This window comes from Belonocnema kinseyi, chromosome 8 (assembly GCF_010883055.1).
Source record: "Belonocnema kinseyi isolate 2016_QV_RU_SX_M_011 chromosome 8, B_treatae_v1, whole genome shotgun sequence".
Lineage (NCBI taxonomy): Eukaryota > Metazoa > Arthropoda > Insecta > Hymenoptera > Cynipidae > Belonocnema > Belonocnema kinseyi.
Genome location: NC_046664.1, coordinates 4945658 through 4962780, shown reverse-complemented (window position 1 = coordinate 4962780; position 17123 = coordinate 4945658). Strand labels below are relative to the sequence as shown.

General features: G+C 19.4%; 1 protein-coding gene across 4 annotated transcripts in view; it reads left to right on the top strand.

Annotated features, from left to right (window-relative positions):
* LOC117178046 (nuclear factor NF-kappa-B p100 subunit) overlaps window positions 1-17123 on the top strand; it is a 79428-nt gene that overhangs the window by 41860 nt on the left and 20445 nt on the right. For all 4 annotated transcript variants that reach the window (XM_033369251.1, XM_033369248.1, XM_033369250.1 and 1 more), the window contains exons 11-12: window positions 275-517; window positions 654-777. In XM_033369251.1, coding sequence (XP_033225142.1) covers window positions 275-517; window positions 654-777 — 367 coding nt within the window. The remainder of the gene's footprint in view (window positions 1-274; window positions 518-653; window positions 778-17123) is intronic.

The window sequence follows — 17123 nt, the reverse complement described above, 5'->3', positions numbered from 1 at the left end:
AAAAATATTCAAAAAATTTTATGAAGATTCCATAAAATTTTGAAGATATTAAAAAAAATTCACAAATATTATTTTTTGATTTTCAATTAATTTGTAAAATTTGTAAAATCATATAACTCACTGGATTTTCTTTTTATCGAAAAAAGTCATGAGGATAAATTGCTTGCCTTTCTAAGTACTTTGAATAGCCGAATATAAAAATTTTGAATATAAAAAAAAGTGGTCTCAAAAATTTCCAAAATCTGGAATGTTACATGACGGAACATTTTTTCAGGACAATTCTACTTTTGCGAGAGATGTCCTAATCGAAATTCTGGAAATTATCAAAAATAAGAATCCACATGATATAAAAGATAAGATTATGGAATTGTTAAAAGAACTGACCGTTTATGGAGATACCCCTCTTCATGCTGCTCTGCGTTGCAATCAACCGGATATTACAAACACCTTGTTAGTGATTCTTGGCCTTCATTCCGATTTTAAAGCTCTTGCTAATGCAGAAAATAGTTTGGGCAAGGTTGGTTGCTAAAAATATAAATTTTATATTATTTAAAAATAAAAAGTGTCCATCATAATTTAGGAAATTGGATTGGAATCTCTAATTTTTAAGTAAAATCGACATCTTTTTTAGGGATATTTATCTTTTTTTTCAGACGCCCTTGCATTATGCAGTTATACAAAATGAACCGCAAGTGGTAAAAGCTCTTCTGATGTTGGGTGCCGATCCCAATTTTTGTGACGAAAATGATAGCACTCCGCTTCACGTGGCAGTCACTTGTAAGTCAAAACGAAAACTAAAAAAATTTCGTTATTTAGAAATTTGAGTAAATAATGTAATTCAAGTCGATACAGTATTTTGAATTTTATTTATATCTGTGAAATCTTTTTAAATCTTTATGAAATCTTTTCAATCTTTTGAAATCTTTGTTAAAGCATTCTAAATTTTTTTTGAAAACTTTTAATATTTTGGAATCTTTTAAATCTTTCTAAATTCTTTCATATCTTTCGAAATTTTTATAAATACATATTTTGAAATGTTTGAAATCTTAAAAAAATATTTGAAATATTTTGGAATCTGAATTCTTTTTAATCTTTTAAATATTTTTCAAAAATGTGAAATCTTTCGAAATCTGATGCCTTTGTGAACTTTTTTAAATGTTTGTAATCTTTGTGAATTCTTTTAAATCTTTTTGAATGATTTTGTTATCTTTTAACAATTTTTGAAATCCTTGTGAAATATTTATGAATTTTTCGAAATATTTTGAATTGTTTAAGATCTTTGTGAATTCTTATAATTTTTAAAAAATTTTTTAAATTATTGCCAAGCATTTCAAATTTGTTCAAACTTGTAATATTTTGGAATCTTTAAAATTTTTCATATCTTTCGAAATGTTTGAAATCTTTAAAAAATATTGTAAATATTTTGAAACCTGAATTCATGTGAATTCTCTTTAATCTTTTCAATTCTTTTTAAATATTTGAAATTTTCTGAAATAGTTTTAAATCTTTCGAAATCTTTATGCCTTTGTGAACTTTTTTAAATCGTTGTAAACTTTGTGAATTATTTTTATATCTTTGAAATTTCGATAACTTTGTGAATTATTTTAAATCTTTTCGAATTATTTTGTTATCTTTTAAAATTGTTTGAAATCTTCATAAAATTGCTTGAGTTTTTCTGAAATTTTGTTGGATTCTTTTAGATCTTTGAAATCTCCATAAAATATTTTGAAATATTTTCAATCTTTTTAAAATCTTTGTGAACTATTTGAAATCATTTGAAAACTTGTAATATCTTGGAATTTTTGAAATGTTTCAAATGTTTAAAAAATATTTTTTTTTATTTTGAAATCTGAATTTATGGAAATTCTTTTTAATCTTTTAAATATTTGTCAAATATGTGAAATCTTTTAAATCTTCTGAAATGTTTTGACATATATTTTTTAAAAGATTTAAAATCTTTTGAAATCTGATGCCTTTTTGAACATTTTAAAATGTTTGTAATCTTTGTGAATTCTTTTAAATCTTTTTGAATTATTTTATTATTTTTTAACTATTTTTGAAATCCTTGTAACATATTTATGAATTTTTCGAAATATTTTGAAATGTTTAAGATCTTTGTGAATTCTTTAAAAAAATTTAATATATTGAAATTATTGTCAATCATTTCAAATTTTTTCAAACTTGTAATAATTTGGATACTTTAAAATCTTCTTCTTTTTTTTAATCCTTTCAATTTTTAAAATTTTCAAACGATTTTAAAGATTTCACAGAGATTTAAAGGTTCTAAAAGATTTCAAATCTTTTAAAACTTTTAAATCTCTCGGAAATCTTTAAAATCGTTTGAAAATTAAAAAAAAAAATTATCTGAAATATTTGTGCATTTTTTCAATATCTTTAAAAATTTTTGAAATATTCATAAATTTTTTTGAATATTTGTGAAATGTTGGTGGGTTCTTTTAGATCTCTAAAATCTTCATTAAATATTTTGAAAATATTTTAATCTTTTTGAAATATTTGTAAATTATTTTAAATATTTTGAAATCTTTGAAAAATATTGTAAATGTTTTGAAATCTGAATTCATGTGAATTCTTTTTAATCTTTTCAATTTTTAAAATTTTCAAACGATTTTAAATATTTCACAGAGATTTAAAGGTTCTAAAAGATTTCAAATCTTTTAAAACTTTTAAATCTCTCGGAAATCTTTAAAATCGTTTGAAAATTAAAAAAAAAATTTATCTGAAATATTTGTGCATTTTTTCAATATCTTTAAAAATTTTTGAAATATTCATAAATTTTTTTTGAATATTTGTGAAATGTTGGTGGGTTCTTTTAGATCTCTAAAATCTTCATTAAATATTTTGAAAATATTTTAATCTTTTTGAAATATTTGTAAATTATTTTAAATATTTTGAAATCTTTGAAAAATATTGTAAATGTTTTGAAATCTGAATTCATGTGAATTCTTTTTAATCTTTTCAATCTTCGTTAAATATTTTAAATCTTTCTAAAAACTTTCATATCTTTTGAAATGTTTTAAAATACATACTTAGAAATATTCGAAATCTCTAAAAATTTTATTTTGTAATATTTGTGAATATTTTTTAAATCTTTGAAATCTTTTAAAACCTTTAAATCTTTGTGAAATCTTTAAAAACTTTTGAAAACTAAAAAAAGTTTGTTTAAATCTTCATAAAATTTTTTGAATATTTATGAAATATTGGTGGATTCTTTTAGGTCTTTAAAATCTTTATGAAATATTTTTTTAATATTTCAATCTTTTCAAAATAGTTGCAAATTATTTTAATAATTTTAATATCTTTTAATATTTTGAAATGTTTGAAATCTTTAAAATCTTCATGAAATATTTTGAAAATATTTTGATCTTTTCAAAATAGTTTTAAATTATTTTAATCTTTTTAAAATATTTGTAATTTATTTTAAATATTTTGAAATCTTTTGATATTTTGAAATCTGAATTCATGTGAATTCTTTTTAATCTTTTAAATATTTATTAAATATGTGAAATCTTTTAAATCTTCTGAAAAGTTTTGAAATATATTTTCTAAAAGATTTGAAATCTTTTGAATATTTTTTATATCTTTGAAATCTTTTAAAACCTTTAAATCTTTGTGAAATCTTTAAAATCTTTTGAAAACTAAAAAAAGTTTGTTTAAATCTTCATAAAATTTTTTGAATATTTATGAAATATTGGTGGATTCTTTTAGGTCTTTAAAATCTTTATGAAATATTTTTTTAATATTTCAATCTTTTTAAAATAGTTGTGAATTATTTTAATAATTTTAATATCTTTTAATATTTTGAAATCATTGAAATCTTTAAAATCTTCATGAAATATTTTGAAAATATTTTGATCTTTTCAAAATAGTTTTAATTATTTTAATCTTTTTAAAATATTTGTAATTTATTTTAAATATTTTGAAATCTTTTGATATTTTGAAATTTATGAAAGCTTGGTGGGTTCTTTTAGATCTTTAAAATCTTCATTAAATATTTTGAAAATATTTTAATCTTTTTGAAATATTTGTAAATTATTTTAAATATTTTGAAATCTTTGAAATCTTTAAAAAATATTGTAAATGTTTTGAAATCTGAAATAATGTGAATTTTTTAACGTCTTTTCAATCTTTGTTAAATATTTTAAATCTTTCTGAAAACTTTCATATCTTTTCAAATGTTTTAAAATACATACTTAGAAATATTTGAAATCTTTAAAATCGTTTGAAAATTAAAAAAAAATGTTATCTGAAACATTTGTGCATTTTTTCAATATCTTTAAAATGTTTTTGAAATCTTCATAAAATTTTTTGAATATTTATGAAATCTTGGTGGATTCTTTTAGATATTTAAAATCTTCATTAAATATTTTAATCCTTTTAAAATATTTGTAAATTATTTTCAATATTTTGAAATCTTTAAAAAATATTGTAAATATGCGAATTCATGTGAATTCTTTTTAATCTTTTCAATCTTTGTTAAATATTTAAAATCTTTCTGAAAACTTTCATATCTTTTGAAATGTTTTAAAATACATATTTAGAAATATTCGAAATCCTTAAAATTTTTATTTTTCTATCTTTGTGAATATTTTTTAAATCTTTGAAATCTTTTAAAACCTTTAAATCTTTGTGAACTCTTCAAAATCGTTTGAAAATTATAAAAAAAATTTTATCTGAAATATTTGTGCATTTTTTCAATATCTTTAAATTGTTTTTGAATATTTGTGAAATCTTGGTGGATTATTTAGATCTTTAAAATCTTCATTAAATATTTTGAAAATATTTTAAAATCTTTTAATATTTGATAATATTTTAATCTTTTCAAAATAGTTTTAAATTATTTAAAAATATTTTAATTTTTTAAAAATATTTGTAAATTATTTTAAATATTTTGAAATCTGAATTCCTGTGAATTCTTTTTAATCTTTTAAATATTTGAAATCTTTCTGAAATCTTTTAAATTTTTTGAAATTTTGATGTCTTTTTGAACTCTTTTAAATCTTTATCATCTGTGTAAATTATTTTTATATCTTCGAAATCTTTTGAAAGCTTTTGTAAAATTTTTATATCTGAAATATTTGTGAATTTTTTTAATATCTTCCAAGTTTTTTGAAATCTTCATAAAATTGTTTACATGCTTCTAAAATCTTGGTGGATTCTTTTAGATCCTTGAAATCTTCATGAAATATTTTGAAATATTTTTAATCTTTTTAAAATCTTTGTGAAATATTTGAAATCGTTTTAAATCCTTCAATATTTTGAAGTTTTTGAAAGTTTGAAATCTTTGAAAAAATATTTGAAATGTTTTGTTTTGAAATACATTTTTTAAAGATTTGAATTCTTTTTAAATCTTGTTGTCTTGTTGTGAATTCTTTAAACAAAATTTAAATTATTTTGTTATCTTTTAAAATTTTTGAAATCTTTAAAAATATTTAGAAATATTTCGAAAATTGAATTCATGTGAATTCGTTTTTTGTAATCTTTATGAAATATTTGAAATCTTTCTGAAATCTTTTTAATATTCTGAAATGTTTTGAAATTTATATAAAGTATTTTAAATCCTTACGAAATTGTAGTGAATTTTTTGAAATATTAATTATATTTAAAAATCATTAAATTTGTAATCAGTTTTAAAAATCAGAATTAAAATCCTTAATGTTTGAAATTCTCTGAATTTTTCTGAAATGTTTAAAATCTTTAGAAAATCTTTGAAATATTTTGCAAACTTTAAACTTTTTTAAATTCTTTTAAATCTTTCAAATATTTTTGAATTATTTTGGTATCTTTATAATGTTCAGAAATCTCCATAAAATATTAAAATTCTTTGCAAATTCTCTGAAATCTTTTTAATACTCTAAAATATTTGTTAATGTTTTAAATCTTCGTGAATATTAGAATTCGTTGTTAAGGGTTTTGAAAACTTTTCAAATATTTTGGAATCTTTGAAATTTTTGTGAAGTATTTTAAACATTTCTAAAATCTTTTAAAATCTTCTGAAATGTTTTAAAATATATTTTTTAAAAGGTTTGGATTCTTTTGAAATCCTGATGCCTCTGTGATTTCTTTTAAATATTTTTAATCTTTGTGAATTCTTTTGATATTATTGAAATCCTTGTGAAATTTTTATGAATTCATTGAAATCTTTTGAAATTTTTGTGAATTCTTTCACATCTTTTTAAATATTATGGAATCTTTATGAAGTATTCAAAGTTTTTTTAAAACGTTTGTTATATGTTAGAATCTTTAAAATATTTGTAAATTATTTTGGTATCTTTGAAATTGTTTGAAAGCTTCGTAAAATATTAAAAATCTTTGTGAAATATTTTAAATTTGTATAAAATATTTTTAATCCTTACGTAATTTTGGTGAATTTTTTAAAATAATAATTATATTTAAAAATAGTTAAAATATTTTTGAAGTTAACAAATATTTTAAATCTTTTTGAATCTTTTTTAATCTTCGTGTTTTTTTATATCCTCGAAATATTTTGGAATATTCAAAATCTTCGTTATATCTTTAAAATCTTCTGAAATCTTTTCAATCGTGTGAAATGTTTAGAAAATATTTGTGAAATCTTTGGAATATTTGATAATTCTTTGCAAACTTTGTGAAGTGTTTGCAATCTTTGTGTTATCTTTTGAAAACTTTTGAAATATTTTGAAATTTTGGAAATCTTTGTGAAATCTTTCACATCATTCTGAAAATCTTCTGAAATGCTTAAATTCTTTGAGAAATATTTTTTAAATGTTTTCAAAACTTCGGAAATCTTTCGAATATTTGTAAATTTCTGTTTAAAAAATTAGGTACAATTTCATTAAAAACTAGTAAAATAATAAATTTTATTTTCCGGATTCCCCAAAATAAAATTAAGCCCTTTTGGTTCCACTTTAGAAATTTCCCATGGAGTTTATTTCTCTAAAATTCAAAGATTATACAAATTCTTTGATAAAAATGAGAATTTTTGGTCTCTTAAGGGTGTAAATTCAATTATATTTATAGATTTAATTCCTTTTTTAAACTTATACTTTGATGTTAAAAAGTCAGACTGAATTTGTTTTGGATAAAAATTCAACTATTTTGATTTTAATTTGTCTTTTTAATTTAAAAACTCATCCAGTTTCGTATAAATTGCAGTTTAATTGGTTAAAAAGTCAACTTCATTTGTGTAATATTCGTCTTTTTAGTTCGCAAATTCATTTCTTCTAGTAGAAATTTCATATTTTTTATGACAAATTATACTATTTTGTTAAAAATTCGATCTTTTTTTAATTTGAAATTAATTTTTTTCAACTAAAAATTTATTCGTCTTTTTTGGTAGAAAAATAAGCTTGGTTGAAAATTAATTTGTTAGTGTAGTTAAAAATAAATTTTTACAGGAACCTTAAGTATATTTTTGTATTATCTTAAAAGCTTAAAAAAATCACATCTTATTCAAAGATCAGCAAAAATATATATTTTGTTAATTTTCTCAAAACTTCCTATAATTTTTTATAAAATTTTCTCATTATTTTCACACTTTAAAAATTCTTAAATAGTTCAAAATTTTGTGTTAAAATCTTTGAAAAATCTACATTTTCGTTCAAATTTTGTTGGAACCTTTCAAAGTGTTAAATTATTTATTTTTTTATTTCTAAATATTTCTTCAATTTATTTGAATTTTTTATTAAAATCTTAATCGATTCTGCAAAATAAAAAAATACCTTGAAAGTTTCTAATTTTGTTAAAAATTTTGGAAATCTTTTGAAATATTTTTGAATATTCTCTTAAAATTAATTTTCTATGAATAAAAAACATTTTTAATTTTCATAGGAGTCTCATTGAAATTTTCGTCTATAATTTTATTTTTAATTATTTGGAATCATTTCAACTTTTAAATTACTTTTGAAATTCTTGGAACCAAATAATATAATTTTCAACTAAAAAAAAAGTGCAACTACAAACACAATAGTTAAATTTTAAGTTTAAAAAGCGAATTTTCAACTAAAAATACTTAAATTTGCAACCAAATTAATTTTTAACTACAAAATTTAATTTTTATCCTAAAAGATTAATATTCAATAAAAACACAACGAATTTTCTACAAACTAGTTACATTTTTCTCGGAAGAAATAAATTTTGAACAAAGAAAATGAATTTTTAACCAAGATTATTTATTTTTTACCAAAAAATACGAATAAATTTTTTGTTAAAAAAAATAATTTTAAAATAAAAAAAAGAACGAATTTTTTACAAAATAGTACAAGAATTAACAAGGATTACAAAGAAGTCATAAATATTTTAAAGATTTGTAAGTTTTCAAAACATTTTATAAAGATTTCAAAGGATTAAAAATATTTCAAAAGAATTCACGAGCATTCCAAAGATTTCACAAAGACTTTAAACATTTCAAAAGTTTTCAAAAGATAAAATAATATTGAAATACTTGACAAGATTTCAAAATATTTCAAAAATCTAACCAAATTTACAATGATTTCATAAATAATTCAAAAGATCATCAAGATTTCACAGAGATTTCAAAAATTTAATAAAAATTTCAAAAATATCAAAATACTTTATAAAGATTTAAATATAATTAATATTTCCGAAAGATTTCAAACATTTTAGGAAATGTATTTTAAACCATTTCAGAAGATTTGAAAGATTCCAAAAATTTCATAAAGATTTCAAAGTTTCCAAAATATTTCGAAAGTTTTCAAAAAATGTCACAAAGATTTAAAATATTTGAAACATTTATAAATATTTTTACGATTTTTAAATATAATTAATATTTGAATGAATTAACAAAAATTTCGTGAGGATTTGAAAATTTTGTATAAAATTCAAAACATTTCACAAATATCAAAATAATTCACAAATATGTCGAAGATTCGAAAATATTCCAAAATTTTTCAAAAAACTTCAAATACTTCACAATGATTTCAAAATATTTTTAAGATTTTAAAATATTAAAATATTTAAAAGATTTTAAAGAATTCACCAAGATTTCACAAATAATTAAAAAGATTTTAGGAATATTTCAAATATATGAAAATACTTCACAAAAATTTCAAAGATTCCAGAATATTACAAAAGTTTTCTAAACATTTTATATATGTGCTTAATACTTCACGAAGATTTAAAACATTTCAAAATATTTTACAGATTTAAAAATACTTCATAAAGATTTCAGAAGGGTTCAAAGATTTTATAATATTTAAAAAGATGTGAAAGAATTCACAAATCTTTTAAAAAATATTTTTAAAATATTTGACAAGATTTAAAAGATCTCAAAAAGGTTTGAAATACTTGACAAGAATTTCAAAGATTCCAAAATATGAGAAAAGTTTTCAAAGCAAGATATGTTTAAAAAAATTTTTAATTTCAAAGATACCAACATATTAAAAAGAAATTTTAAATATTTCAAAGATTTAAAAGAATTCAAAAAGGTTCAAAGCTTGCAAAATATTTTAAAGATTTTCTAAAGATTTTAAACATTTCAGAAAATTTCAAAGATTCGAAAATATTACAAGTTTTCAAATTATTTCAAATAGTTCACAAAGAGTTTAAAATGTTTGAAAGATTTTCAAATATTCTTTTTTTAAAAAGATTTCGAACATTTCAAAAGATTTCAAGGAATTCATAAATATTTAACAAGGATTTCAAAGATTTCAAAATATATAAAAAGTTTTCACATCACTTCACAAATAATTCAAATACTTCAGAAAGATTTAAAGCATTTTAACGATTTTTAAATATAATTAATACTTCAAAGAAAACAGAATTTTAAGGATTTAAAATATTTTATAGAAATTTCAAAACATTTCAAAGATATAAAAATAATTCACATATATTTCAAATATTCAAAAATGGTTCAAAAGACTTTAAATACTTCACAATGATTTAAAAAGATTTTTAAGATTTTAAAATATTCATACAGATTAAAAAAAATTTCATAAATATTTCAAAGATCTAAAAGAATCCACAAAGAATTTAAAACATTTTAGGAAGATTTCAAATATATAAAAATAATTCACAAAAATTTCAAAAGATTTCCAACAATTCATAAATATTTATAATATTAATATTATAATTATAATATATATTTTAATATTATATTATAATATAATTAAAATATTAATATTTCACAAGGATTTCAATGATTTCAAAAACATCAAAAGTAATTCCCAGAGATTGCAAATATTTAAAAGAGGTCACAGAGACATTAATAATTCAAAAGTTTTCAAATCTTTCAAAAAATATATTTCAAAAAATTTCAGAAGATTTAAAAGATTTCAGAAAGATTTAAAATACTTTACAAAGCTTTCAAAGAATACAAAACATTAAAAAATTTCAAAACACTTTACAAAGATTTCCAATACTTCACGATGATTTAAATCATTTCAAAATATTTTACAGGCTTAAAAAGATTTCAAAGAATTTACAAAGAGTAAAAATATTTTATGGACATTTCAAAAGATACAAAAGTACCGAAAAAATACACAGATATTTCAAAGATACCAACATATTAAAAAAAAATTACGAATATTTTAAATAGTACGCAAAAAATCAAAAATGTTTTAAAGATTTAAAAATATTTCAAAGATTTTAAAGAATTCACAAAAATTCCAAAATTCAAAAATATTTTTAATATTTTTTAAATATTTCAGACAATTTCAAAGACACTAAAATAATTTACAAAGATTTCAAAGATTTCAACATATTGCAAAAGCTTTCAGAAGATTAAAAATATTTCACAAAGATTTCAAAATATTTAAAAGAATTCACAAAAAATCAAAAATTTAAATTTTCAAAAATATTTTTTAAATATTTCAAAGATTCCCAAATATTACAATTTTTCAAATAATTTGAAATAGTTCACAAAGATTTTAAAAAGATTAAAAATATATCAAAATATTTCATGGAGATTTTAAAGATCTAAAAGAATTCACCAAGATTTCAGAAACATTTAAACAATTTTATGAAGGTTTCAAAAAAATTTTAAGATATTGAAAAAATGCAAAAAATATTTCAGATAACAATTTTTTTTTAATTTTCAAAAAAGTTTGAAGATTTCACAGAGATTTAAAGGTTTTAACAGATTTCAAAGATATTAAAAAATTCACAAAGATTACAAAATAAAATTTTTTAAGATTTCAAATATTTAACAAAAATTTAAAAGATTAAAAAGATTAAAGATTTCAAAATATTAAAAGATTTTAAATGATTTGAAATAATTTACAAATATTTCAAAAAGATTAAAATATTTTTAAAATATTTCAGGAGGATTTTAAAAATCTAAAAGAATCCATCAAGATTTCAGAAACATTTAAACAATTTTATGAAAATTTCAAAAAATGTTTAAGATATTAAAATAATTCACACAGATTACAAAATAAAATTTTTAAATATTTCAAACATTTCAGAATATGTATTTAAGAATATTTCAAAAGATATGAAAGATTTAAGAATATTAAAAATTTTCAAATGATTAAAAATGATATACAAATATTTTAAAAAGTTTAAAAATATTGCAAAATATTTCATGAAGATTTCAAAATATTAAAAAATTTTTAAAGAATTCACATAGATCTTCAACATTTCAACAAATTTCAAAGAATTCACAAAGATTTCACAAAGATTTGAAAGAATTCACAAAGACATCAAAATTTAAAATGATTTCAAATCTTTAAAAAAATGTATTTTAAAATAAAATATTTCAAACATTTGAAAGATTCCAAAATATTACAAGTTTTCAAATTATTTCAAATAGCTCACAAAATTTTAAAAAGATTAAAAATACTTCAAAATATTTCATGAAGATTTCAAAACATTTTAAAGATATCAAAATAATTCACAATTTTTCAGATAAAAAAATGTTTAAAAAGTTTTCAAAAGATTAAAAATATTTCACAAAGATTTCAAAAGCTGTGAAAGATTTCAAACATTTGAAAACATTTCAAAGAATTCATAAAGATTTCATAAGGATTTCAAAAATATCAAAAAAATTCGTAAAGATTCACAGAGACATCAAGATTTCAAAAGATTTCAAACCTTTAAAAAATATATTTCAAAACAATTCAGAAGATTTAAAAGATTTCAGAAAGACATCAAAATTTTAAGTATTTACCAAAGATTCCAAACACTTCAGAAAATGTATTTTAAACCATTTCAGAAGATTTGGAAGATACCAAAATTTTCATAAAGATTTCAAGGTTTCTAAAATATTTTAAAAGTTTTCAAAACTGTCACAAAGGTTTCAAATATTTGAAACATTAAAAAATATTTGAACGATTTTGAGATTATAATTAATATTTGAAAGAATTCACAAAAATTTCGTAAGGATTTAAAATATTTTATATAAACTTCAAAAAATTTCACAAATATCAAAATAATTCACAAATATTTCAAAGATTCCAAAACATTCCAAAAATTTTCAAAAGAAAATACTTTGCAATGATATCAAAATATTTATAAGATTTAAAAATATTCTAAAGATTTCAAAAAATTTTGAAGATATTAAAATATTAATTAATTCTTAATTAATATTTCTAATGTTTTTTTTAAAGATTTCAAGCATTTGAAATATTTATTTCAAAGCATTTCGAAAGCTATGAAAGATTTCAGAAAGATTTTTAAGATTTGAAAATATTAAAATTTTTCCAAATATTTGGAAGGATTTACAAAGATTTCAAAATATTAACTTTTTTTAAAAAAATAATTCACAAAGATCTGAAACATTTCAAAAGACTTCAAAGAATTCATGAATATTTCATAAAGATTTCAATAATTTCAAGGTTAATAAAATAATTCAAAAAGATTTAAAAGAATTAAGAAAGATTAAAAATATATCATAAAAGTAAAAAGAATTCACATGAGTTTAGATTCCAAAATGTTTAAAATATTTTTTTAAGATTTCTAACATTTCAAAATATTCAAAGTTTTCAAACGATTAAAAATAATTTACAAATATTTAAAAAATATATCATGAAGATTTCAAAGATCTAATAGAATCCACCAAGATTTCAGAAATATTCAAAAAATTTTATGAAGATTCCAAAAAATTTTGAAGACATTAAAAAAATTTTGAAATATTTAAGACATAATAATTGAAAAAAAGTTTGCAAAAGATTTTTAATATTTCACAAAAATTTCAAAAGGTTTAAAAGATTTTTAAATTTAAAAAGATTTCAGATATTTAACAAAGATTGTAAAGATTTAAAAGAATTTGCATAAATTCAGATTTCAAAATATTAAAAATATTTTTTAATCATTTCAAACATTTCAAAGATTCGAAAATATTACAAGTTTTCAAATGATTTCAAATTGCTCACAAAGATTTATAAAAAAATGAAAATATTTCAAAATATTTCATGGAGATTTCAAAGATCTAAAAGAATCCATCAAGATTTCAGAAGCATTTAAACAACTTTATGAAGATTTCAAAAAATGTTGAAGATATTAAAATAATTCACAAATAATTCAGATACAAAAATTTTACAAAAGATTTCAAATATTTAACAGACATTTAAAATATTAAAAAGAATTCACATTAATTCAGATTTCAAAATATTTCTAATATTTTTTAAAGATTTCAAGCATTTCAAATATTTATTTCAAAACATTTTGAAAGATATGAAAGATTTTAGAAAGATTTGAAAGATTCCAAAATATTACAAGTTGTCAAATGATTTCAAATAGTTCACAAAGATTTAAAAAAATTGAAAATATTACAAAATATTTTATGGAGATTTCAAAGATTTAAAGAATGCATCAAGATTTTAGAAGCATTTAAACAACTTTATGAATATTTCAAAAAATGTTAAAGATTTAAAAATAATTCACAAATACTTCAGATACACAAATTTTACAAAACTTTCAAATGATTTTAAATTTTTCGCAAATATGTTAAAGGTTTCCAAAGATTTTGAAGAATTCATCAAGATTTCACAAGGATTTCAAAGATTTCTATGAAATAAAAATAATTTACAAAGACATCAAGATTTTGAAAGATTTCAAATCTTTTAAAAAATATATTTAAAAACATTTCAGAAGATTTAAAAGATTTCAGAAAGATTAAAAATATTTATCAAAGATTTAAAAGATTAAAAAGAATTTACATAAATTCAGATTTTAAAATATTAAAAATATTTTTTTAACATTTGAAATATTCCAAAGATTTCCAAATATTAGAATTTTTTATATTATTTTAAATAATTCACGAACATTTTAAAAAGATTAAAAATATTTCAAAATATTTTAGATAAAAAAATCTTTAAAAAAAAGATTTAAAAAGATTTTACATATATCACAAAGATTTTAAAGGTTTCAAAAGATTTCAAATATATAAAAATAATTCACAAAAATGACGAAGATTGAAAAGATTTTAAAAGATTTCAAATACTTCAAAAAAAATTTTAAACCTTGATTTCAAGATATTTACAATATTTTTTAAAGATTTCAAACACTTCAAAATATTTATTTCAAAACATTTTGAAAGATATGAAAGATTTTAGAAAGATTTGAAAGATTCCAAAATATTACAAGTTTTCAAAAAATTTTGAATGCTTCACAAAGATTTCAAAATATTTAAAAAATTTAAAAGAATTTACAAAGACATCAAGATTTAAAAAAATTTCAAAATATGTAAAAAGTTTTCATAGTACTTCACAAATAATTCAAATACTTAAGAAGATTTAAAAAGTTTTAACGATTCTTAAATATAATTAATATTTCAAAGAATTCACAAAAATTTCGTAAGGATTTAAAATATTTTATATAAACTTTTTTTTAAAGAATTCACAAAGGTCTGAAATATTTCAAAAGACTTCGAAGAATTCATAAATATTTCACAAAGATTTCAAAAATTTCAAGGCTAACAAAATAATTCAAAAAGATTTAAAAGAATTAAGAAAGATTTAAAATATTTAACAAAAGTAAAAAGAATTCATATGAATTCAGATTCCAAAATATTTAAAATATTTCAAAATATTAAAAATATTTCAAAATATTCAAAGTTTTCAAACGATTAAAAATAATTTGCAAATATTTTAAAAAGTTTAAAATATTTTAAAAATATGTCATGAAGATTTCAAAGATCTAATAAAATCCACCAAGATTTCAGAAATATTCAAAAAAATTTATGAAGATTCCACAAAATTTTGAAGATATTAAAAAAATTCACAAATATTTAAGACACATAAATTGAAAAAAAGTTTGCAAAAGATTAAAATATTTTTTAAACATTTCAAACATTCCAAGGAATCGAAAATATTACAAGTTTTCAAATTATTTCAAATAGTTCACAAAGGTTTATAAAAAAATTGAAAATATTTCAAAATATTTCATGGAGATATAAATAAATAGTTAAAATTTTGATGTTTTTTTAAAATCTTTTAAATCTTGAGGATTGATTTTGAAATATATTTTTTTAAAGGTTTGAAATCTTTTGAAATCTTGATGTCTCTGTGAATTTTCATGAATTTTTTTTATTTCAAATCCTTGTGAAATCTTAATGAATTCTTTGAGATATCTAAAAGAGAATCCATCAAGATTTTAGAAGCATTAAAACAATTTTATGAAGATTTCCAAAAATGTTAAAAATATTAAAATAATTCACAAATAATTCAGATACAATAATTTTACACAAGAGTTCAAAAAGATTTCAAATATTTAACAGAAATTTAGAAGATTAAAAAGAATTCACATGAATTCAGATTTCAAAATCTTTCAAATATTTTTAAAAGATTTCAAGCATTTCTAATATTTATTTCAAAACATTTTGAAAGATATAAAAGATTTTAGAAAGATTTGAAAGATTTAAAAGTATTACAAGTTTTCGAAAAATTTGGAATGCTTCACAAAGGTTTCAAAATATTTACAAAATTTAAAAGAATTTACAAAGACATCAAGATTTAAAAAGATTTCAAATCTTTAACAAAATGTATTTCAAAACAAAATACTTCAAATATTTAAAACAAATATTTCAAACATTTTAAAGATTCCAAAATATTAAAAGTTTTTAAATGATTTTAAATAGTTCACAAAGATTTTAAAAAGAATCAAAATATTTCAAAATATTTCATGCAGATTTCAAAGATTTAAACGAATCCATCAAGATTTTAGAAGCATTTAAACAGCTTTATGAAGATTTCAAAAAATGTTAAAGATATTAAAATAATTCACAGATATTTCAGATACAAAAATTTTACAAAAGATTTCAAATATTTAACAGACATTTAAAAGATTAAAAAGAATTCACATGAATTCAGATTTTAAGATATTTACAATATTTTTTAAAGATTTAAAACATTTCAAACTATTTATTTTAAACATTTTGAAAGGTATGAAAGATTTTAAAAAGATTTGAAAGATTCCAAAATATTACAAGTTTTCAAAAAATTTCGAATGCTTCACAGAGATTTCAAAATATTAAAAAAATTTAAAAGAATTTACAAAGACATCAAGATTTAAAAAGATTTCAAATTTCAAAAAAATGTATTTTAAAATAAAATATTTCAAACTTTTTTTTTTATTATTTCAAAAATTTTAAAGATTCCAAAATATTGCAAGTTTTCAGAAGGTATACGAAGGGATAATTCGCGGCGGAAGAATCGTTAGTTATTACCAATAAAAAGTGAGGTGGGGTGGCGGGTGAGTTCTAAACTAAAGTTAAGTGGCCTAAAGTGACAAACAAGTTTTATCTAAGGTTTCTGTTCATGGGAAATGTGTAAAAATTCGCAAGGAAAAGTGGGCATCATCTCCCTAGGTTAGGTTCAATATCACAAAGATGAGCGGGATAAATTTGGACAATTCGGAAGTTAATTCTGGCCAATACAATAAGAGGGCAGCACCGGTCGAGGAAACAGAGTTCGAGTAAGAAATTCAGGTGGAAACGTCGACAACAACGGAGAAAAAGGCAAGAGGGAGGCCGAAAAAAGAAGTAAAGGAGAAAAATAGCCTTAGTGTAAAATGCATGGAGTATTTTGTAGGGAAGGCGGGAAAGAAGGATGGAACGAATTGGCGAGGGATTGACAGAAGAAGCCTTTCGTAAAAACAGCAAGCTAACTCATTCGCCCATTCGGAGGAAAGAGGAAGGGGGGCCGGACGATCTGGAAAACGACAAGTCA